This window comes from Erythrolamprus reginae, chromosome 1 (genome assembly GCF_031021105.1).
Source record: "Erythrolamprus reginae isolate rEryReg1 chromosome 1, rEryReg1.hap1, whole genome shotgun sequence".
Taxonomy (NCBI): Eukaryota; Metazoa; Chordata; class Lepidosauria; order Squamata; family Dipsadidae; genus Erythrolamprus; species Erythrolamprus reginae.
Genome location: NC_091950.1, coordinates 389,240,649 through 389,264,287, shown reverse-complemented (window position 1 = coordinate 389,264,287; position 23,639 = coordinate 389,240,649). Strand labels below are relative to the sequence as shown.

Below are 23,639 nucleotides of genomic sequence, written 5' to 3'. Positions count from 1 at the left end.
TCTAAAAAAAAAAAAGTTGCACATTTCAATTCTGGCTGTTGAACAATCAAAACCTTGGAGATAAAAACCTAGAAAGAAAACAATATTCAGATTCAAGATATGTAGTGTGCGTGTGTATTGTATGTGTGTTGTATACATACACACTGCATAGATAGATAGATAGATAGATAGATAGATAGATAGATAGATAGATAGATAGGAAGAAAGATAGATAGATAGATAGATAGATAGATAGATAGATAGATAGATAGATAGATAGATAGATAGATAGATAGATAGATGTGAGCCGCCCCGAGTCTACGGAGAGGGGCGGCATACAAATCTAATAAATAAATAAATAAATAAATAAAAAGATAGATAGACAGACAGACAGACAGACAGACAGACAGACAGATACACACACAGAGAGAGAGAGAGAGAGAGAGAGAGAGAGAGAGTATACAGTGTGTATATACAGTATACAATACTGTATATCATCATCATTTTAGCCATTGTCTATCCACTGAAGGATGAAGACCTCTTTCACATGTTTCCAACCAATACATTCCTGAGATTTCTTTTGCCAATTGGGTCTGCAATACTTGCATTGATCCATCTTATTTTAGGTCTCTTTCTTTCTTTCTTTCTTTCTTCCTTTTTTTCTTCCTCCTTCCTTCCTTCCTTTTCTTTCTTTCCTTCACTGAGCCAAGGTGGTGCAGTGGGTACAGTGCAGTACTGCAGGCCACTAAAGCTGACTGATAGATCTGTAGGTCAGCGTTTCAAATCTCATCACCGGCCCAAGGTTGACTCAGCCTTCCATCCTTCCAAGGTAGGTAAAATGAGAACCCGGATTGTGGGGGCAATATGCTGGCTCTGTTAAAAAGTGCTATTGCTAACATGCTGTTATGCCCTTTGTTAAAAGGGCATTATAAATAAATGTTTATTATTGTTGTTGTTGTTGTTTATTTATTTATTTATTCGATTTTTATGCCGCCCTTCTCCTTAGACTCAGGGCGGCTTACAACCTGTTAGCAATAGCACTTTTTAACAGAGCCAGCCTATTGCCCCCACAATCCGGTTACTCATTTTACCCACCTCGGAAGGATGGAAGGCTGAGTCAACCTTGAGCCGGTGATGAGATTTGAACTGCTGACCTTCAGATCTACAGTCAGCTTCAGTGGCCTGCAGTACAGCACTCTACCTGCTGCACCACCCCAGCTCATTGTTGTTGTTGTTGTTGTTGTTGTTGTTATTATTATTATTATTATTATTATTATTATTATTATTATTATTATTGAACTCTAACAAAACAATTTTAAAACAATTTAAAACCAACAGCTTATGGATGCTTTTTATCCAGCAGGATCCATTCTATGGCTGCCTTGGCCCAACAGCCGTCTAATCTTCTTGCTATGGTATGCAACCAGCCCATTTCCATTTCAATTATTTTACACTGGTGATATTGCATACTTTCATTTGTTATCTAATGTGCAGGTCTTTCTATCTTGTCTTGTAATGCCAAGCATGTATCTTTCCATTGTTCTTGGCACCAGTTCCACTATCTCGAACATGCTAAGCCCACAACCTCAAAAAAAAAAAAACATTTGTGATTGTATTAGATGTTGTATTCATTTTGTTGCAGTGGTTTAGCATGTATTTAATAGCCTTTTATGCTGCACAGGATAAACATTGTATTATTCCTTTCGTTTTATATTCTGAAGTTTTATATTTTATGAAGCTTGGAGAAAATAAAGGAAGCAAGTAGGAAAAGAAATTCAATTAGGTTACCGGATTCTGTAGAGTATAAAATATAGTTAACTAAATTCGTTTTTTTCCAAAGGGAAACCAAAGGAGGCAAGCGGGGAGCATCTGCAAAGGAACCGAAAGGGAGTGAAGATCAGTGTCTTTCTGCTGTGATGCTTATGATCTTCTTTGTGTCATTCAGTTCAGGGTAGGGTTTTTTCTTCCATTCAATTGTTTCCAGTTCTCATGCGTTTGTAACACAATACAGTGTCCCCTCGATTTTCGCAGGGGATGCGTTCCGAGACCACCCGTGAAAGTCGAATTTCCGCAAAGAAGAGAGGCGGAAGTAAATACAGCATTTTTGGCTATGGACAGTATCACAAGCCATCTCTTAACACTTTAAACCCCTAAATTACCACTTCCCATTCTGTTACCAACCATTTACTCACCATTATTACTGGTACTCACCATTGAATAAGACATTTAGTGATCCTGATATTTATAAACATAATTATTTATTAACAATAATTATTTTTTTTGTTATTTATTTGCAAAAATTATTACTTTGGCGATGATGTACGACGTCATCAGGTGGGAAAAACCGTGATATAGAAAAAACCCCCGCGAAATATTTTTTTATTAAGATTTTTGAAAAACCGTGGTATAGGCTATTCGCAAAGTTTGAACCCGCGAAAATCGAGGGAACACTGTATAGGAAAACAAACCCATCAGGAAAAGTTTCAGCAGTCCAACTGCATTTAAAGGATAAAGGCCCCTCTTTCAAAGACAGCAAAGTCCACATTTGGACCACTGGTTTGAAAGAGGGGTCAAAGAGGCCATCTATGCAAAACTGAACAAGCTTTTCTCAACGAAAGGGTACATCAAAAATTTTGCCCTTAGACTATCCACTGTTCATCTCACCCGATTCCTAAGAGGTCAGTAAGGGGCGTGCAAAAGTGCACCAGTGTGCCTACAGTCCCTGTCCTAATGTTTTCCTCTTATTAGTACCATCTCATGTATATGAGCCTTGGTTGTGCAGTGGTTAGAATGCAGTACTGCAAGCTAGTTCTGCTGACTGCTGGATGTAGTTCATTAGTTCAAATCTTAACACCGGCTCAAGGTTGACTCAGCCTTCCAGCCTTCCAAGGTGGGTAAAATGAGGACCCAGATTGTTGGGGGTGATATGCTGACTCTGTAAACAGCTTAGAGAGGGTTGTAAACCACTGTGAAGTGGTATAAAAGTCTAAGAGGTATTGCTATAAAAACAACATTATATCTCTGTATACTACCTATAAGTACTTAACAAAATAAAATAAATTTAAAAAATAATCTATCTTCAGTCTACAGGAGTCCTTTCAGAAGTTCCAAGGCGGCTCCACATCCATTTGCACTACTCAGAGGACACAGAGGACACAGATAAACCTCCAGGTGGGCTTAACAACTCGCTAAAAGAATGCAAATGACCAGCTATGTGCAAGAAGTATAAATCCTTCCGTTTCCCACCATCCAGTCACAGCTGAAGAAGTTCTTTGGATGAGAAGCAAAACATCCTCAAAGAAAAACAAGGAAGTCCAGCTGCCTCTTAAAAAAACACCTTTGGGACAGTTGTCAGATATTGCCTACAGCAGTGTTTTTCAACCAGTGTGCCGCGGCACACTAGTGTGCTGTGAGACATGGTCAGGTGTGCCGCAAAGAAGGAAGCTCAGGTTCCGGTCTTGCAACATTTTGCTAAAAAGGAGAAAGGGGGAGATAGAGTGAAAGAAAGAGAGAGAGAGAAAACAAGAGAGAAAGAAAGCAAGAAAGAGAGTGAGAGAGAAAGAGAAAGAAAGCGAGAGAGAGAGAGAAAGAGAGAGAGAGAGAAAAATGAGAGCAAAAAGGGGAGAAGAACAGGGAATTGAGAAAATGATTGAGGCAGAGAATGAGAGGAAAGAGAGAGAAACAAAAGAGAGAGAAGTGACTCTTGATTTAAAGCATATGATAAAAAACACCCAAAGAATAAGAGGGGGGGACAACCCAGCCCTTACCTGTTTTTGGAAATGGTTCAAGAGTGTGTACATACACACACACACACACACACAAGGGGGGAGGAGACAAGGATGGAAAAAGAGAGGAGAGTGTCTTAGAATGTCATTCTGTGTCATTTTGGTTGTTGGTATGCCCCAGGATTTTGTAAATGTAAAAAATGTGCCCGGCTCAAAAAATGTTGAAAATCACTAGCCTAGAGCAGTGATGGTGAACATTTTTTTCCTTGGGTGCCGAAAGAGCATGGGTATGTGCTATTATGCATACGTGAGTACCCACACCCATAATTCAATGCTTGGGGAGGGCAAAAATGTGTGTCCCTCCCAGAAACCATTTGGAAGTTGGAAATGGCCTGTTTCTCAACTTCTGGTGGGCCCAGTAGGCTCACGTTCCACCCTCCCCAGGCTCCAAAGGCTTCCCTGGAGCCAGGAGAGGATAAAAACACCCTCCCCGACCCCCCGGAAGCTCTCTGTAAGCCAAAAACACCCTCCCAGAGCCTCTGGGCAAGGCAAAAATCAGCTGGCCGGCACACACATGCACGTTGGAGATGAGCTAGGGCAACGGCTCGTGTGCCAGTAGTTATGCCTCTACGTGCCACCTGTGGCACCCATGCCATAGGTTCGCCATCACTGGCCTAGAGGCAATCCTGCAGGGTTGTTTTTTTCTTCCTATGGCTGAGACAGGCCCAAAGACAGGACTGGAACTCATGGTCTCCCAGTTCCTCACCTCAACCACTACACTAAACTGGCTCTCAGTCAGTTCGGTAATGAAAAACAATTTGTTCTATGGAAGATTCATATTTTCAGTGAAGGATTACAAGCGATGAACTAGTTCTATTCATTTAAATGGCCGGAATTGCGCGCAAATGCTTGGAAACTCTCTGATAGGAATCAGCATTGAGACCAGCAATAATTCTGGGTCATTCCTGAAGATGCGGCTTTACAAAATCGAGACAACAAAGCATGAAGGGCACCACTATACAAAGTAAATTGTTTACTACTATGAATACATCAGAACAAGCACCCAGTGGGCTGTATTAAAAAAGGCCATCTTAAAAGCCACAAGACTTTATGTAAAGCAAGTAACTAAAGGTAAAAGGAAGAAGAAACCGCTATGGTTTAGCAATGATGTAAGGGCTATAGTCAATGAAAAAAAGGCTGCCTATAGGAGGTATAAAGAGTCTGGAAGTATAGCTGATAGAGAGGTGTATAAAATGAGACAGAAGGAGGCGAAACAGATAATATATGCTGCTAAAGCCTCAAAAGAGGAAGAAATAGCAAAATCTGTAAAGAAGGGGGATAAAACCTTCTTCAGATATATTAGTGATAGGAAGAAGAAAAACTGCAGCATCACAAAGCTTAGTACCGGGAATAATACATACATTGATGGGAATAAGGAGATCGCTGACCATTTCAATAGCTACTTCTGTTCAGTTTTCTCAAAAGACACCTTACAAAATAATAATAATACTATAGAGGGATATAGCATTGCTTCCAGCTGTACGGATTCAGCTCCAGTGATCTTAGAAGCCGATGTCTTAGAAGAACTTGAAAGATTAAAGATAAATAAGGCAATGGGTCCAGATGGCATCCACCCCAGAGTTCTTAAAGAACTCAGATCTGTCATTGCTACCCCCCTGACTGATTTGTTTAACAAATCCCTGTTAACAGGAGATGTTCCTGAGGATTGGAGAATGGCCAGTGTTGTGCCTATCCACAAGAAGGGCAGTAGAGAAGAAGCTGGTAACTACAGGCCAGTTAGCTTGACATCAGTTGTAGTTAAAATGATGGAGACTCTACTCAAAAAGAGGATAAATCAGCATCTAAAAAACAATAACTTATTGGACCCAAATCAGCATGACTTTACTGAAGGCAAATCGTGTCAGACTAATCTCATTGAGTTCTTTGACTATGTCACAAAGGTGTTGGATCAAGGTGGTGCCGTGGATATTGCCTATCTGGACTTCAGCAAAGCCTTTGATACGGTTCCACATAAAGAGCTGATAGATAAATTAGTGAAGATTGGACTTAATCCCTGGATAGTTCAGTGGATTTCAAGCTGGCTGAAGCATAGACATCAGAGAGTTATTGTTAATGGCGAGTATTCTGAGCAGAGACAGGTTACAAGCGGTGTGCCACAAGGGTCTGTTCTGGGTCCTATTCTTTTTAATATGTTTGTGAGTGACATAGGGGAAGGTTTGGTAGGGAAGGTTTGCCTATTTGCCGATGACTCTAAAGTGTGCAATAGGGTTGATATTCCTGGAGGGGTCTGTAATATGGTAAATGATTTAGCGTTACTAGATAAATGGTCAAAGCAATGGAAACTGCAGTTTAATGTTTCCAAATGTAAAATAATGCACTTGGGGAAAAGGAATCCTAAATCTGAGTATTGCATTGGCAGTTCTGTGTTAGCAAAAACTTCAGAAGAGAAGGATTTAGGGGTAGTGATTTCTGACAGTCTCAAAATGGGTGAGCAGTGTGGTCGGGCGGTAGGAAAGGCAAGTAGGATGCTTGGCTGCATAGCTAGAGGTATAACAAGCAGGAAGAGGGAGATTGTGATCCCCTTATATAGAGCGCTGGTGAGACCACATTTGGAATACTGTGTTCAGTTCTGGAGACCTCACCTACAAAAAGATATTGACAAAATTGAACGGGTCCAAAGACGGGCTACAAGAATGGTGGAAGGTCTTAAGTATAAAACGTATCAGGAAAGACTGAATGAACTCAATCTGTATAATCTGGAAGACAGAAGGAAAAGGGGGGACATGATCGAAACATTTAAATATGTCGAAGGGTTAAATAAGGTTCAGGAGGTAAGTGTTTTTAACAGGAAAGTGAACACAAGAACAAGGGGACACAATCTGAAGTTAGTTGGGGGAAAGATCAAAGGCAACATGAGAAAATATTATTTTACTGAAAGAGTAGTAGATCCTTGGAACAAACTTCCAGCAGACGTGGTTGGGAAATCCACAGTAACTGAATTTAAACATGCCTGTGATAAACATATATCCATTGTAAGATAAAATACAGGAAATAGTAAAAGGGCAGACTAGATGGACCATGAGGTGTTTTTCTGCCGTCAGTCTTCTATGTTTCTATGTTTCTATTCTACCATGCAAAGAACATTCTCATTTAGATAACTATTAGTCTGCCTGGGATTTCCACTTTTGAAATTCCACAGGGTTAGATGCTGCCAATCACCTAACTCTAAAAACACTGCAATAAAATATACTCCTAACATTTTAATCACTTGCACTTCATTGTAGTCCTAAAACACGGCCAGTAAGAATATTTAGCAGGCAAACAACAAGACTACCCTCAAGAGCAAAGCTGCTAGGGCTCATGAGCACATATTGACTCTTCCTTTATTTTATGGTAAGAGGAAACTGATACTTAAAGTTACCATGCCGATCACTGCAAAGTTTTTCTTTTCTCAATCACTGACAATCTGCAATGTGTAACCAGTGAAAGAGAAGTTACGGACAGGTGCGAGGAGAGAAAGCACATCTCCATTGATGAGAGTAAATGCAGGTAGTTCTCAACTTACAGCAATAAGGTAGTTAATGGTATTTTAAAGGTAAAACGCAGGTAGTTCTCAACTTACAGCAAAATTGAATGGGTCCAAAGACGGGCTACAAGAATGGTGGAAGGTCTTAAGCATAAAATGTATCAGGAAAGACTTAATGAACTCAATCTGTATAGTCTGGAGGACAGAAGGAAAAGGGAGGACATGATCAAAACATTTCAATAGGTCAAAGGGTTAAATAAGGTCCAGGAGGGAAGTGCTTTTAATAGGAAAGTGAACACAAGGGGACACAATCTGAAGTTAGTTGGGGGAAAGATCAAAAGCAACATGGGAAAATATTATTTTACTGAAAGAGTAGTAGATCCTTGGAACAAACTTCCAGCAGACGTGGTTGGTAAATCCACAGTAACTGAATTTAAACATGCCTGAGATAAACATAGATCCATCCTAAGATGAAATACAAAAAATAGTATAAGGGCAGACTACAGTAGATGGATCATGAGGGTTTTTTCTGCCGTCAGTCTTCTATGTTTCTATAACTGAGCCCAAAATTATTTATTATTATTTATTTATTTTATTATTTGGACTTCTATGCCGCCCTTCTCTGTAGACTCAGGGCAGCTCACAACAAGATAAATACAAAATACAAAAATAAAGCATATCAGAAATCCAAACCCTAAAATGAATCTAAAACCCTGATACTTAAAAAAGTCAACCACATTCATCCCATCATAATACACATTCACATCATCGGCTGGAGTAAGATGTTAACACTCAATGGCCCCCAAGGCTGCCAGTAAAGGTGAGTTTTTAGGACCTTGCAAAAGGCCAGGAGGGTGGGGGCGGTACAAATCTCTGGAGGGAGGTGATTCCAAAAGGCCAGAGCCACCACACAGAAGGCTCTCCCCCTAGGCCAGTGATGGCGAACCTTTTTTCCCTCGGGTGCCAAAAGAGCGTGTGCGCACGCTATCATGCATGTGTGAGTGCCCACACCCATAATTCAAAGCCTGGGGAGGGTGAAAACAGCTTCCCCCAACCCATAGAGGCTCTCTGGAAGCCAAAAATGCCCTCCCAGAGCCTCTGTTTGAGCCAAAAATTGACTAGCCAGCACACACATGCACATTGGAGCTGAGCTAGGGCAACGGCTCATGTGCCAGCAGATATGGCTCCGCGTGCCACTTGTGGCACCTGTGCCATAGGTTCGCCATCACTGCCCTAGGCTGTGCCAGACAGCATTGCCTAGCTGACGGGACCTGGAAAAGGCCAACTCTGTGGGACCTGACCAGCCACTGGGATACATGAGGCAGGAGATGATCCCGTAGATAATCTGATCCTAAACCATGTAGGGCTTTATAAGTCATAACCAAAATGTCTGTTGTTGCTAAGCAAGCCTCTTGTTAAGTGAGCTCTGCCTCATTTTACAACGTTTTTGCCATCGTTGTTAAAACAAACCATTGGAGTTGTTAAGTGAACCATGTGGTCGTTTAGTGAATCTAGTTTCCCACATTGACTTTGCATGTTAGTAATTGGCTGGGAATGCTGCAATGGCTGTGTGAAAAACAGATATAAATTACTTTTTTCAGTGCTGTTTTAACTTTGAATGCACACTTAAAAATGGTTGTAAATTGAGGACTACTTGTAGTAGCCCAACTGCAGTATATACCAGTGATGGTGAACTTTTTTTTTTTTTTGCTCAGGTGCTGAAAGGGTGCGCGCGCACCACTGGGTGAGATCATCGACTAAACAATGTTGTCTGGCGGGACCCAGGGGAAGAACCTTCTCTGTGGCGGCCCCGACCCTCTGGAACCAGCTCCCCCCAGAGATTAGACTTGCCCCCACCCTCCTTGTCTTTTGTAAACTTCTCAAAACCCACCTCTGCCACTAGGCATGGGGGAATTGAGACATCACCCCTGGGCCTATACAGTTTATGCATGGTATGCTTGTGTGTATGTTTTCTTTTTAATAAGGGGTTTTTAATGACTTTTTATTATTAGATTTGTTATATATTGTGTTATTATTGTTGTGAGCTGCCCCGAGTCTACGGAGAGGGGCGGCATACAAATCTAATAAATTGAATTGAATGGAATGTGTGCTTACACCCTTCATGCAATGCCCTCCTCCCCACGCATGTGTGCACAACCACCCCATGCTGCCCCCCCCACTGCGCATGTGCACAGAACTCACAGAGTCTGTGAATGGCAAAATAACCCAGATTCCAGCTGATTTTCGGCTTTCTGGAGGGTGGGGGGAGGTCTTTTTCACCTTTCCCAGGCTTCAGGAAAGCCTCCGAAGCCTGTGGATGGCAAAAAATGGACCCAACAGCCCAACCCGATGTTCGTTTCCAAACTTCTGGTTGGGCAATTGGGCCATTTTTCACCCTCTCCAGGCTTTGGGAAACCCTCTTTATGCCTTCTATCCAAAGTAGAACAGATTAAACTGCCATAATAGCTTTTATCCTGTTTACTTTCTATAAGTCTTCTTTCTGGCTTTCTGGCTTTTTATTCATGTTAGTGAAACTATAAAAAATTATAGATCTGTTCTCTGATGCTACCCATCGACTCTTTAAAATTAAATGTGCACTCAGACACTACTGAATCTGCAGTTCCAGGAACAAACATGCACTTCTAAAGGACTGTCAGTGCAGCTGAAAATGTAATTAATGCTACCTAATTTTAAAAGCGAGGGTGCTTTTAAGCCTGTATCAGCCAAAATGCTGTGAACAGAAATTATTTTGGATCCACTGGGTTGTATAAATTTTTCTAAGAGACAATGAAGTATGAGAGTTGCTGAGAGTTATAGAGAAAAAGCAGGACCAATGATGGAGAACAGAAAAGCTTCACAATGCTTAGAAACTTTATTTCAGAACTAAGAATTAACTTTTTGCAGTTCCAAAATAACCCCACTCTGATAACTAGGAAAAACAAACCAATCCAACCCAGTACATAATTGTACAAATAGTCCTTAAGTGACAAGCCCTCGTTTAATGACCTTTGAAAGTTATGACAGCCTTGGAAAGGGTATTTTATGGCCAGAAAGTCTTGCTGACTGTCATACTATAAACCCCACCCCACCTTTGAAGTAATGTGACCCCATTTAGGGGGCTTGGCAACCAGCTTGCATTTATGACCAATTGCCAAGTGATATGCAATTATGTGATAGAAACATAGAAACATAGAAGACTGACGGCAGAAAAAGACCTCATGATCCATCTAGTCTGCCCTTATACTATTTTCTGTATTTTATCTTAGGATGGATATATGTTTATCCCAGGCATGTTTAAATTCAGTTACTGGGGATTTATCAACCACGTCTGCTGGAAGTTTGTTCCAAGGATCTACTACTCTTTCAGTAAAATAATATTTTCTCATGTTGCTTTTGATCTTTCCCCCAACTAACTTCAGATTGTGTCCCCTTGTTCTTATGTTCACTTTCCTATTCATTTTCATGATCTCCATTTTCAATCTTCTCTGTCGGTTTCCCCAGACCGGGGATAGGCAAAGTTGGGTCTTCTATGACTTGTGGACTTCAACTCCCAGAGTTCCTGAGCCAATCATGCTAGCTCAGGAATTCTGGGAATTGAAGTCCACGTGTCATAGAAGACCCAACTTTGCCTACACTTGCCCCAGACAGTTAGGTTGCAAGCAGAGGAAAGAGAGAAGAATTGAAATCCTTTGCCCTGCAGAAACAGAGCTGCAATCTTCATGTGCTTAGAAGAGAGGAGAAATTCTTCAGCAGGATGCAGAAATGGAGCTGAAATCATGAATATTGTGAATCCTAAAGACTGGTAGCCTCACAAAGATTTCCTTTAATGCATGAGGGAATTTGACAATCTTTGGTGGGCTGCAGGAACATTTAAAACCAAAAGGGATGGCTGCTGGGAGGATTTAAGCCCCATGCAGAGCTGAAATCCTGCAGCAGGCAGCTCTTTTGCACCACCTGCTTAACAATTTGGGAACCTGCTTACTGACTGCCAGTAAGGATTGCAGATATTGCAGTACTGAGCAAATAATCATGTTGCATCTTGCTTAATGACCATTTCACTCAACAACCAAGATTCCCATCTCAATTGTGTTCGTAAATCAAGGACTACTCATATGAGTGTTGGAAGGGAGGGAGTAAAATGTTAGGGGAGTGTTCTCCAGGGAAGAAAAATGGGGGGGGGGGGGGGAATTAAAGGAATACATAAAGGAAGTATATAGAGAAGCAGAATTACAGAGAAAGAATAAAGCAAATTTATGTCTTAAGCATAAAGCGTATCAGGAAAGACTTAATGAACTCAATCTGTATAGTCTGGAGGACAGAAGGAAAAGGGGGGGACATGATCGAAACATTTAAATATATTAAAGGGTTAAATAGGGTTCAGGAGGGAAGTGTTTTTAATAGGAAGGTGAACACAAGAACAAGGGAACACAATCTGAAGTTGGTTGGGGGAAAGATCAAAAGCAACGTGAGAAAATATTATTTCACTGAAAGAGTAGTAGATCCTTGGAACAAACTTCCACAGTAACTGAATTTAAACATGCCTGGGATAAACATATATCCATCCTAAGATAAAATACAGGAAATAGTATAAGGGCAGACTAGATGGACCATGGGGTCTTTTTCTGCCGTCAGACTTCTATGTTTCTATGTACACTGTGTCAGCAAAGCTACTATACATACAACCTGATTGCTGAAAAAACAAAAGGTTTCTTCTAAAAAACCATTTTGAATTATCAAGAGGGATGGATCCCTTTCACTGGATGAGTTTAACAAAGGATAGAATTCCTCTATTAAGGATACTTTTACTGGAATAATAGATTGGATTCAGTGGCCTAAAATAATGACTATTGCAACCCTTATGTCTCCAGGAAAACAGAAGGAGGAAGGGAAGCCAGAATGCAGCAGTCTGACAGAAGTCAAGATTGGCCAAAGCTCTAATCAAACTATATATCACAGACATTCTTGCCTTTATTCTCTTCGCTTGCCTATTTTAGAATCAGATCCAAAAGCTTTTATAATCTCCAGTGAAAACTCAGGAGAGATGGGATCAGTTTATTATATACAGAAAACTCATCTTTATGCCTAGGCAACCTTGTTGCTCTCTGTATTTTTTCTGATACCAACAGTTTGACTAATCTGGAAATATTTGCCTTTTGCTGTGTTGGAAATGGGTTGCCATAGTGACTCCATCTTACATCAAGGTTCAATTACAAGAAGTGGACCGATCTGATTGGAACTGTGGGGTGGAAGGAAAACAGAGACATTTTATTTTGTTAAAAGAGAGGGAAGGAGTCTCTTCTAATAATCTTCTTTTCTCGTAATCTCTACCCGCGTAAGTAAGCATATATGTTAAACTGCTTGCAGTTTGAAATGAAAATGTTGCGTTGAATCTTTCAGTATGTATTATTTTCATCCAGCAACATGCTTGACACATAGCTCTTTTACAAGCCTCCAGCCAAAGTATTATGCACTAAAAATGTTGCGCTTTGAAACCAAACTTACACATATCTGCCTATTTTGTATAATTCCTTCTCCATCTGCTCAAGGGTGGACTATAATGTGTTTTGATCTTTAGGCATTTGGAGGAAGTTCTATTTTACCTCTGAAGTGAAACTAGATCTTAGTTCACAGCATCTTTGAATTTGAAACACAAAATACAATTATAGTTCCCTTTCCCCAATATTGGTCAGAATTCAACACAGGAGACAGAAGTTTAAACATTTCCCCCATTACTGTCTTGCTGAAAAATCAGACTCATATTCATTGAACTACTATTTATTCCCAAAACACTTATGCAAAATCAGAAGAGAAAATATAAAAGACTTCAAAAATATTGAAAATATCTGCATAGTATAATGTAGAAAATTTGGGAATATAAATTTGAAATGAAACCACAACACTTTCTATTAGGTATAGCCTCAGAAAAAATAACAAGAAATACCGTAATTTAACAAGCTACGTGTTTAACAAACCAAAGATAAATTTTGCTCAATACTAGAAGAAAAATTGTCAGGCTCCAAAAATCATGGAAGACTTGCAGAGATACTTTTAAGCAATTTTCTTTATTGTTTCTGACCCACAGAGAGAAATCTTGCAAAACTAAGCTTTCATCGTTAAAAATATACTCTAAAAGAAATACAGTGGTCCCTCGAGTTTCGCGATCTCGATCTTCGCTAAACGCTATATCGCGAGTTTTCAACCCGGAAGTAAACTCCACCATCTGCGCATGCGTGCCCTTCCACGCATGCGTAGATGGTGGAGTTTCCCCGCCGGGCAGAGGCTTCCCTGGGTCTTCCCCCTCTTGCCCCGGTAAGGCGCGAGCAACGGCGTGGGCGGTGTGGGCGGCACACGCGCGGGGAAACCCCAGGGCCGCTTCTCAGCTGAGAAGCGGCCCCAGCAACAGCGCGGGGCGGGGCGGGCGGCTGCGCAGCGCGCGCGGGGAAACCCCAAGGCTGCTTCTCAGCTGAGAAGCGGCCCCAGCAACAGCGTGGGGGGGCGGGCGGCGCGCGACGGCCCCAGCAACAGCGCGGGGGGGCGGGCGGCGCGCGCGCCGCGTGGGGAAACCCCAGGGCCGCTTCTCAGCTGAGAAGCGGCCCCAGCAACAGCGCGGGGGGGGCGGGCGGCGCGCGCTGCGCGCGGGGAAACCCCAGGGCTGCTTCTCAGCTGAGAAGCGGCCCCAGCAACAGCGCGGGGGGGCGGGCGGCTGCGCGCGCGCGCGGGGAAACCCCAGGGCCGCTTCTCAGCTGAGAAGCGGCCCCAGCAACAGCGCGGGGGGGCGGCGGGCGGCGCGCGCTGCGCGGGGAAACCCCAGGGCTGCTTCTCAGCTGAGAAGCGGCCCCAGCAACAGCGCAGGGGGGCGGGCGGGCGGCGCGCTGTGCGCGCGGGGAAACCCCAGGGCTGCTTCTCAGCTGAGAAGCGGCCCCAGCAACAGCGTGGGGGGGCGGGCGGCGCGCGACGGCCCCAGCAACAGCGCGGGGGGGCGGGCGGCGACGCGCGCGCGTGGGGAAACCCCAGGGCTGCTTCTCAGCTGAGAAGCGGCCCCAGCAACAGCGCGGGGGGGCGGGCGGCGCGCGCAGCGCGCGCGGGGAAACCCCAGGGCTGCTTCTCAGCTGAGAAGCGGCCCCAGCAACAGCGCGGGGGGGGGGGGCGGCACGCGCGCGGACAAGCAGCAGCAGCGAGGCGGCGGGGAAACCCAATCTTCGGCTCCTCGCTGCTGCGGTGGAAATAAAAATACCATCTGCGCATGCGCAGATGGTGTTTTTACTTCCGCACCGCTACTTCGCGACAAATCGATCATCGCGAGGGGTCCTGGAACGGAACCCTCGCGATGATCGAGGGACCACTGTATACTCTAAAAAATATATACTCTAAAAGAGTAAAAAAGAGGTATCTTGACCCTCTTTTTTCCAAACAAACTATCTAAATTTCACTATCTCTTGGTCCTCCCTCTTGGAAATCCATTCTAACACAAAAATACAGTCCTGAAAATTATCCAATGGTGAACCTATATCTGAAGAATGTGCAGCAATGGGAAAATTAACAGTATATCTACACAATGGAAGTTTAAATACATTTAAGCAGAATTGCTTCCCTTGCATACAATATATCAAGAAATACGATAAATATAACTGGCTTTTAATCCTTAAATCCTTAAAAAGTCTGAGCCTGAACCCTTAAAAAGTTTGCAAATTAACATTAAAACAGGGAAGCAAGAAATCAATAATTTTAAAAAACTCTCTCCAGATTTATAATGTTATAATAAAAGGGAGATGGGAGTAGAAAAAGGATGGAAGGCTTTAGTAGACTAATTTTGTTCCTGTACTGTAGATTTAATATAAATTGATAAAGGTATCTTGTGGGATTTTGTTTTGTTTTGTTTTTTTGCATTGGAAGCAACACAAGACTATCATCTGTCATGCCTATGAAAAAAATATTGTGCTGTATGTTGGGAAGCAACATTTCAAACCGGCATCACTTTGCAGTATTTTTTAATGTGGTTCAATATATTGCATTAGGTTTTACAACATAATTCTGCTGTGTGTTTACACCAGACCAACAAAAGACTTCCTGACCTCTTTTGCAAAAGAACTTTCATCTTTCGGATTTCACCCACCCTAAATTTTACCATTACTACTCAAAAACACAGGAAAAATGTTGCTGTCAACATTAATTCAGGACAAGGCACTTTATATGCCTCACCTGTACAATTTTAAATAATTTTTCTCTCCTGTCTCCAATACTCTCTGTGATATTACTGTTCTCTCCCCGTCCCTCCCCCCTCCCTGTGTGTGCATGAAAGTACAGAGAAATGGCTGATATACAGAAGTTTAATTCTACACACATATGTTTTTCTGAAAATCAAATATGTTCATGATAAAATATTTTTTATAATCAGAGGTTTAAACCCTCCTTTTTGAGCTATGAATGAATTATTCCTCTGGTTTTAAACTGCAGAATGATTCAGACTATATCATGACTATCTGCAAAGTCATGGAATCATTCATACATCAATCCATCACCCTTCACCTAGAAACTAACAATCTATTCTGTAACAATTTGGTTCAGAAAAAAATTATCCACTAACCTGCAACTCCTACACTGCAAAAACATATGGACTTCACAACTCGATCAAGGTAATTCAATAGCTGCAATTTACATAGGCTTTTGTAAAGTCTTTGATTCAGTAGTACACAACAAACTACTTTGAAAACAAAAATTGTATGCCATCTCTGGTCCCCTTCATGATTGAATAACTGTGTTTTTGTCAAACAGACAATAAATGGTTAAAATAGGGAATGCCCTATCAAATCCTGTACCTGTCATCAGTGGTGTCTCTCAAGGCAGTGTTCTAGACCAACACTATTCATTCTTTACATAAATAACCTTTGTGATCACATTATAAATAACTGTGTTCTCTTTACTGACAATGTTAAACTATTCAACACCACCAATAATACTTCTACCCTTCAAAAAAAACCTGGACCATGTATCACAATGGTCTGATAACTGGCAACTTCAAATCTCAACCAATAAATGCTCTATCTTACACATTGGCAAAAAGAATCAGAACACAAAATACAAACTTGGAGGACACAATTTTGTAGACAACCCTCACTCTGTTAAGGACTTTGGAGTACTCATATCTAATGACCTAAGCACCAGAGCCCATTGTAATAACATTGCCAAAAAGGTACTAAGAGTTGTTAACTTAATCTTGTGTAGCTTCTTCTCTGGCAATATTAAACAGCTAACCAGAACATACAAAACATTTGCCAGACCAATCCTTGAATACAGCTCACCCGTTTGGAAACCTGCACTGCATATCAGATATTAATACAATTGAGAGAGTCCAGAAATATTTCACAAGAAAAGTCCTCCACTCCTCTGCTCACAACAGAAGACCTTATTCCATCAGACTTGAAATTTTGGGCTTAGAAAACCTAGAGCTACATCGCCTTCGATCTGATCTAACTGTAGTTCATAAAATCATCTACCACAATGTTCTACTGGTCAATGCATACTTCAGCTTCAACCGCAACAATACACATGCACAAAATAGATTCAAACTCAATGTAAACCACTCGAAATTCGACTGCAGAAAATACGACTTCAGCAACAGAGTGATCATTGCATGGAGTGCATTACCTGACTCTGTGGTTTCTTCTCCAAACTCCAAAAACTTTAAACTGTCTACAGTCGACCTCACCCCATTCCTAAGGTCTGTAAGGGGCATGAATAAGCACACCATCATGCCTACCATTCCTACTGTGCAAACTTATATCTACTTGGCTTTTGTTTATGTTTATACCGTATCTATTATCTTGTACACGTTTTGACAAATAAATAAATAAAATAAAATAAAAAATACATCAGAAAGAAAGATGTTGGTATATCTTTATTTTAGCTCTCTAGGTACCAGTTTATGATGTTTAAAGATGAAGCCTATCAGACTAATTACATTTCCTGCCTTTCTTAACTAGCCAGATGAGTTGGAAATGCTGAGAACAGACAACATACAATTCAGTTTTTGATATAATATGGAGCTACTTTTTGAAGAATTATTTGGACACTATTGCTGACCCAAAATATATCAGTTCACTTACTGATTGGTAAGGGCTTCTTTAACAGGATTCCATCCATATTATGAGTACTGCACTGGTTACAATACAATTCAAAATATAAGTTTTAATTTTTAACCCTACATTAGAAACCTTCAACCTAAATCCGACCTTTTTCTGTGCTTCATCCGAGAGGGGTTGTTGGGATCAGCTCATCCTATCTATTCTACTTAATTCAATGGTGAGCCTACAACTGGAGTCTCACTTAGCATAGGCTCACAAGAGAAGACAAGCTGAATGGAGAAGGATTTAATTTATTCGGTTAGCCATCTTCATGAAGTTTCTGTTACAACAGTATACAGTATTCTAATTTTGTTTTGGGAATTGCTCTGAATGAAAATAACATGATTATTAGGTGCATTTTTACTGAAGGCCTGGAGAGGGTTATTCTTTGGTAACAGATACAGAGAATGGGTTACTATGGGAACAGCACTGTCACCATAGCCTCTTTCTTGGTTTCACTGAAAACAGCTAATCTATAATAGTATAAACAAGAAAGAGTCCTCTCAATGAGATGCAAGCTTAAATGACAAGTTCTAAACTCCAGGAAAGAGGCAAAATCCTCCAAATAGAAGGGGCGTTAGTCCTACCTGATACGCCTCTTCTACGATGGTGGATATAGCAGCCATGAATGGGTTAATCCGGTCTGCTCGGTGATTGGACTGAGCCCGCCAAAGCTTCTAATATTGTTGTTGTTGTTGATTCCTAGCTCCAGTTCAAATGAAGGAGCGAAGCAGCAGACTCCATTGTGCTACAGCCATCACACCGTACTACAATATCCTAAGTCAACCGAAACCATAAACCAAGTAGGGAGGATCTGGCTGCTATATCCACCATCGTAGAAGAGGTGTATCAGGTAGGACCAACGCCCCTTCTTCCTCGTGGATATATCAGCCATGCATGGGACATACCCAAGCTGACAGTCCAATGCGGGGGGGGGGGGGGGGGGCTAATCGGTTTGACAAGACCTCAATCCCGCACAACTTGCTGAACTACCCACCGGTCAAAGGATGCCTCCGCTGTTGCATGACAGTCAATTTTGCAATATCTTACAAATGGCGTAGTAGTCGTTCAGGTAACCGCCCGACATCTCCTCTAGCGACGCCTGAGATGCCCATGCCACCGAGGTAGCCACGCTTCTGGTAGAATGGGCGGTGAGTTGTGAGGGAGGTTTCCTGGCCTGCAACTCATAAGCCTTGGTGACAGTGGATCAAATCCATCTAGCTACGATAGACGGAGTAACTTTTCGACCTAGAAAAGTAGGTTGGAACAAAATGAACAACGCCTCCAATCTCCTGAACTCTTCTGTGCATTTAACATAAATAAGTAGAGCTTGTCTAAGGTCCAAGGTACGCCAGAGTTTTTCCTTGGGATGTACCAGATGAGCACAAAAACTGGATAAGACCATGTCCTGCACCCTGTGAAAAGCCGGGTTGACCTTTGGTAAGAAGGTGGTATCTAAATGCAGGACTACCTTGTCATGCATGTACAGATCCTCACGCACTGACAAGGTCACCAGTTCTGACACATGTCTTGCCAAGGTAATAGCCACTAAAAAGGCCACCTTACAAGTGAGGTGACAAAGAGACGACTCTCTCAGTGGTTCATATGACTGTCAGTGACTTCAGTACCCTGGGTAGGTCCCAAGTCAGGTAATGATGTATTACCGGTGGGGCAATCAGGGTGGCGGCCTGGAGAAACCTCTTAATGTGTGTGTGATGGGCCACAGAACTGTACTGGCTACCTGTTATGACAGTCACCAATGCCGCCACTTGGCACAGGATATTGGGGCTAAGACCCTTGTCCAATCCATCTTGGAGAAATATCAGAACCTCAATTTCGGTTGCCTCTGATGGCATCACATCTAGTTTTGCACAGCAGCAGCAGAAAGCTACCCAGGTCACATTGGTCACATTGTAAATTCTCGTTGTCAATGGTCTTCATGATAACTGCATGATCTTGATGATTCATTCGGGAATCCTATCTTTCCTCAGAATGACCCGCTCAAGTACCAAGCGGTCAGCTGGAGCCACTGTGGGTTCAGATGAAGCACTGTTCGCTGGCAGCATGGAACGAGTCCGTCCTCTAAGGCAGTGTTTCCCAACCTTGGCAACTTGAAGATATTTGGACTTCAACTCCCAGAATTCCCCAGTCAGTGAATGCTGGCTGGGGAATTCTGGGAGTTGAGGTCCAGATATCTTCCAAGTTGCCAAGGTTGGGAAACACTGCTCTAAGGCAATTGCCACGGGGGTGATACAGAGAGGGCCGAAAAAATTCTGCATGGACAGAATGCAGTTATCAAGATAATGTTCCACTTTCTCCTATATTGTCTTCTGGATGACCCTTGGAATAATCGGTATCGGGGAAAAGCATAGAGTAGGCCTTTGGGCCAAGAAGAGTGGAGAGCGTCCATGAGCAGAGCCCCCAGTGTGGAGAAATGAGTGAAAACCCGAGAGACCTGAGCATTTGCTGAACTGAGAAACAAGTCCACTCCTGGGTTAGAAGCTTTGGCAGGCTCAGTCCATTCACCGAGCAGACAGGATGAGCCCATGCATGGCTGCTATATCCACCATGAGGGAGAAACTAACATGGCTCTCACTAGTAAGCTAGAATTGGGCCAGTAATTTTCTCAGAGATGGGCCCACTAAATATGATGCAAAAATAATTCTGTCGTGCAAAAATAATTCTGTCGTGCACCTACATTCAAACCTAGAAATCAAAAACTAAGGAAATTGATTTTCTGAGATATTAAACTCAGGTTTTGAATTGCCCGTGTGGTTATGAGCCAGAAAAAAAATAGAAGCTGCAGATTTGTTTGTTTGTTTGTTTGTTTGTTTGTTTGTTTGTTTGTTTGTTTGTTTGTTTGTTTGTTTGGATTGATATGCCACCCCTCTCCGAGGACTCGGGGCGGCTCACAGCATGTACAGAAAAACAGGAAACAATAATAGCAATCCAATTATACCTTAAAAAACAATCTTAAAATTCTAATTAAAAACTATCAATATCATTCACTCGGCAGTCAAACTAAGCATTGATCGGTCAGGGAGGAAGGTCTAAGGAACCCCAGGCCAGGCAGCAAAGATGAGTTTTTAAACTTTTTTGGAAGGCAAGGAGGGTGGGGGCAGTACAAAACTCTGGGGGGAGCTGATTCCAGAGGGCCGGGGCCCCCACAGAGAAGGCTCTTCCCCTAAGTCCCGCCAGCCAACATCGTTTGGTCAGCGGGACCCTAAGGAGACCAACTCTGTGGGACCTCATCAGTCGCTGGGATTCGTGCGGCAGAAGGCGGTCTCGGAGATAATCTGGTCCTATGCCATGTAGGGCTTTATAGGTCATAACCCACAGTTTGAATTGTGTCCAGAAACAAATTGGTAGCCAATGCAGTCCGCGGAGTGATGGTGAGATATGGGCATTTCTTGGAAGGCCCAAGACTGCTCGCGTGGCTGCATTTTAAACAAGCTGAAGTTTCGGAACACTCTTCAAGAGTCTGCGGAGAGGGGCGGCATACAAATCTAAATAAATAAATAAATAAAATAGCTCCATGTAGAGAGCATTGCAGTAGTCGAACCTTGAGGTGATAAGGGCATGAGTGACCGTGAGCAGTGACTCCCGGTCCAGATAGGGCCGCAACTGGACCGGGAATCATAGAACTGTTTGATTCTTACCTGCTGCTGACTTTGCTCTTCAAGGTTGAGCTTGACCTCCAGAGATTGCCGAGCTTCTAGGAAGGCTTTGCGGTGCTTGCGGTCTGCCATGTAGTAAGACATGATACCCACACAGATGGTGCACAGATAGATGGCAACATTGGATAAGATCTTGAATGAAAAAGTGATAAATTACAGTTATCAATCATCACAAGATAAGTATTATTTTTTCCCTAGAAATCTAGGAAGGTTATAGGAGGCTTTCTCTGAGGAATGGCAACTCCCACTAATCCCCAACATGAGCCATACTGAAATGCACTGGTGTTTTATATATTGTCCATTCTTCTCCAAAATATTGAGATATGGAGAGTGAGGAAATTGAACCCCCTTTTCTTATCCATTTGAGAAACTGCTCTTGATTGTAGCATCCCCTAATGCCATATAGCAGTGAAAACAATCTTAGCATGCTTTAGAATTCAACTCCCATAACATTCAGCCAGCGTAAAGATCACAACTTCAGTAAATCTGGCCCTTATTGTTCAAAAATCCTGAAGGGTTTCAGGTTGTTTACCCCTAGTGGACCACATAGACAGAAAACACAAACAGCACATTCAGGATCGGAAAGAATTAAATTGAATTTTTAAAAAGCATGACATTAGTTTATAAAATTGTAAATCAGATTCAGTTCATCTCACAAGAGCAAACAGAACACTCATCTCTTTCCCAGCTCTGAAAAAGGTTCTTTTCACTAAAATATCTCCCCATCTAAACCTCTCTATATCATACTGAAGTTAGGATATTCTGCCTACAAAATACAATCTCTACCAACACTTAATGTTCAGACCCTCCATCCAGTGAAGTCTAGTATTCTAAATATAATATTGCCAGTGTGGTTTAAATAATACTACCACTTCCTGTGGTCTTGATACTGTACCAACTATTGATGCAGCCTAGGAATGTGTTGGCTTTTTTGGCAGCTGCAGTACACTGCTAAATCATATTTAAATGTGGTCCACCAAGGAACCTTGATCCCTCTCATAGCAATAGCAACAGCACTTAGACTTATATGCCACTTCACAGTGCTTTACAGCCCTTTCCAAGCGGTTTAAAGAGTCTGCATATTGCCCACAACAATCTGGGTCCTCATTTTACGAGTAACCCCATGTAGATTTAATTTAGATTAGATTCAATTGGATTTGTATGCCGCCCCTCTCCGAGGACTCAGGGTGGCTCACAGCATGTACAAAAAAACAGTAATAACAATCCAATTAATAGTACATTAAAAACAATCCTTACAATTCTAATTAAAAACTATCATTTCATTCAACAATCATACTAAACATTCATTGGTCAGGGGGAAAGATCTAAAAACCCCAGGCCTGGCGACAAAAATGAGTTTTCAAATTCTTTTGGAAGGCGAGTAGGGTGGGGGCAGTGCAAATCTCCGTGGGGAGCTGATTCCAGAGGGCCGGGTCCCCCACAGAAAAGGCTCTTCCCCTGGATCCCACCAGCCAGCATTGTTTGGTCGCCAACTCTGGACCAACTCTGTGGGGCCACACCGGTCGCTGGGATTCGTGCGGCAGAAGGTGGTCTTGGAGATAGTCTGGTCCTATGCCATGTAGGGCTTTATAGGTCACAACCAACACTTTTAATTGTGTCCGGAAACAGATTGGTAGCCAATGCAGACCGCAGAGTGATGACGAGATATGGGCATGTCTTGGAAGGCCCCAAACTGCTCGTGTAGCTGCATTTTGGATGAGCTGAAGTTTCCGAACACTCTTCAAAGGTAGCCCCATGTAGAGAGCATTGCAGTAGTCGAACTTTGAGGTGCTAAGTGCATGAGTGACCGTGAGCAAAGACTCCCTGTCCAAATAGGACCACAACTGATGCACCAGGCAGACCCGAGCAAACGCCCCCATTGCCACAGCTGAAAGATGGTGTTCTAAAGTTAGCTGTGGATCGAGGAGGATGCCCAAGTTGCAAACCCTCTCTGAGGGTGTTAATAATTCCCCCCCTCCCATGGTGATGGATGGACAGATGGACATGTCCTTGGGAGGCAGTACCATAGCCACTTCATCTTGTCTGGATTGAGTCTGAGCCTGTTGGCACCTATCCAGACCCTGACAGTCTCCAAGCACCAGCACATTATTTCCACTGCTTCGCTGGGTAGAGATGTACAGCTAAGTGTCGTCATCCAAGGGCATGACCTCACCCAACGGTTTCATGTAGATATTAAACAGCAGAGGGGAGAAAACTGACACCTGAGGAGACCCACAAGGTAGGGACCTAGGAGTCGACCTCTGACCCTCCGCTAACACCGACTGCGACTGACCAGAGAGGTAGGAGGAGAACCACCGTAGAATGGTGCCTCCCATTCCCAACCCCTCCAGTCAGCGCAGAAGGATACCAAGATCGATGATATCGAAAGCCACTGAGAGGTCAAGAAGCACCAGGACAGGGGATAAACCCTTGTCCAGAGATCATCCATCAGCCCAACCAAAGCAGTTTCTGTGCTATAGCCGGGTCTGAATCCTGACTGCCGAGGGCCTAGATAATGTAACCTCAAAAGGATGGAAGGCTGAGTCAACCTTGAGCTGGTAAGACTCGAACTGCTGAAATGCTGGTAGTC

General features: G+C 42.6%; 1 protein-coding gene across 1 annotated transcript in view; it reads right to left on the bottom strand.

Moving 5' to 3' along the window:
• ADCY3 (adenylate cyclase 3) overlaps positions 1 to 23,639 on the bottom strand; it is a 127,163-nt gene that overhangs the window by 59,181 nt on the left and 44,343 nt on the right. Inside the window, exon 3 of the mRNA XM_070734865.1 lies at positions 21,032 to 21,181. Within this exon, the coding sequence (XP_070590966.1) occupies positions 21,032 to 21,181 (150 nt within the window). The remainder of the gene's footprint in view (positions 1 to 21,031; positions 21,182 to 23,639) is intronic.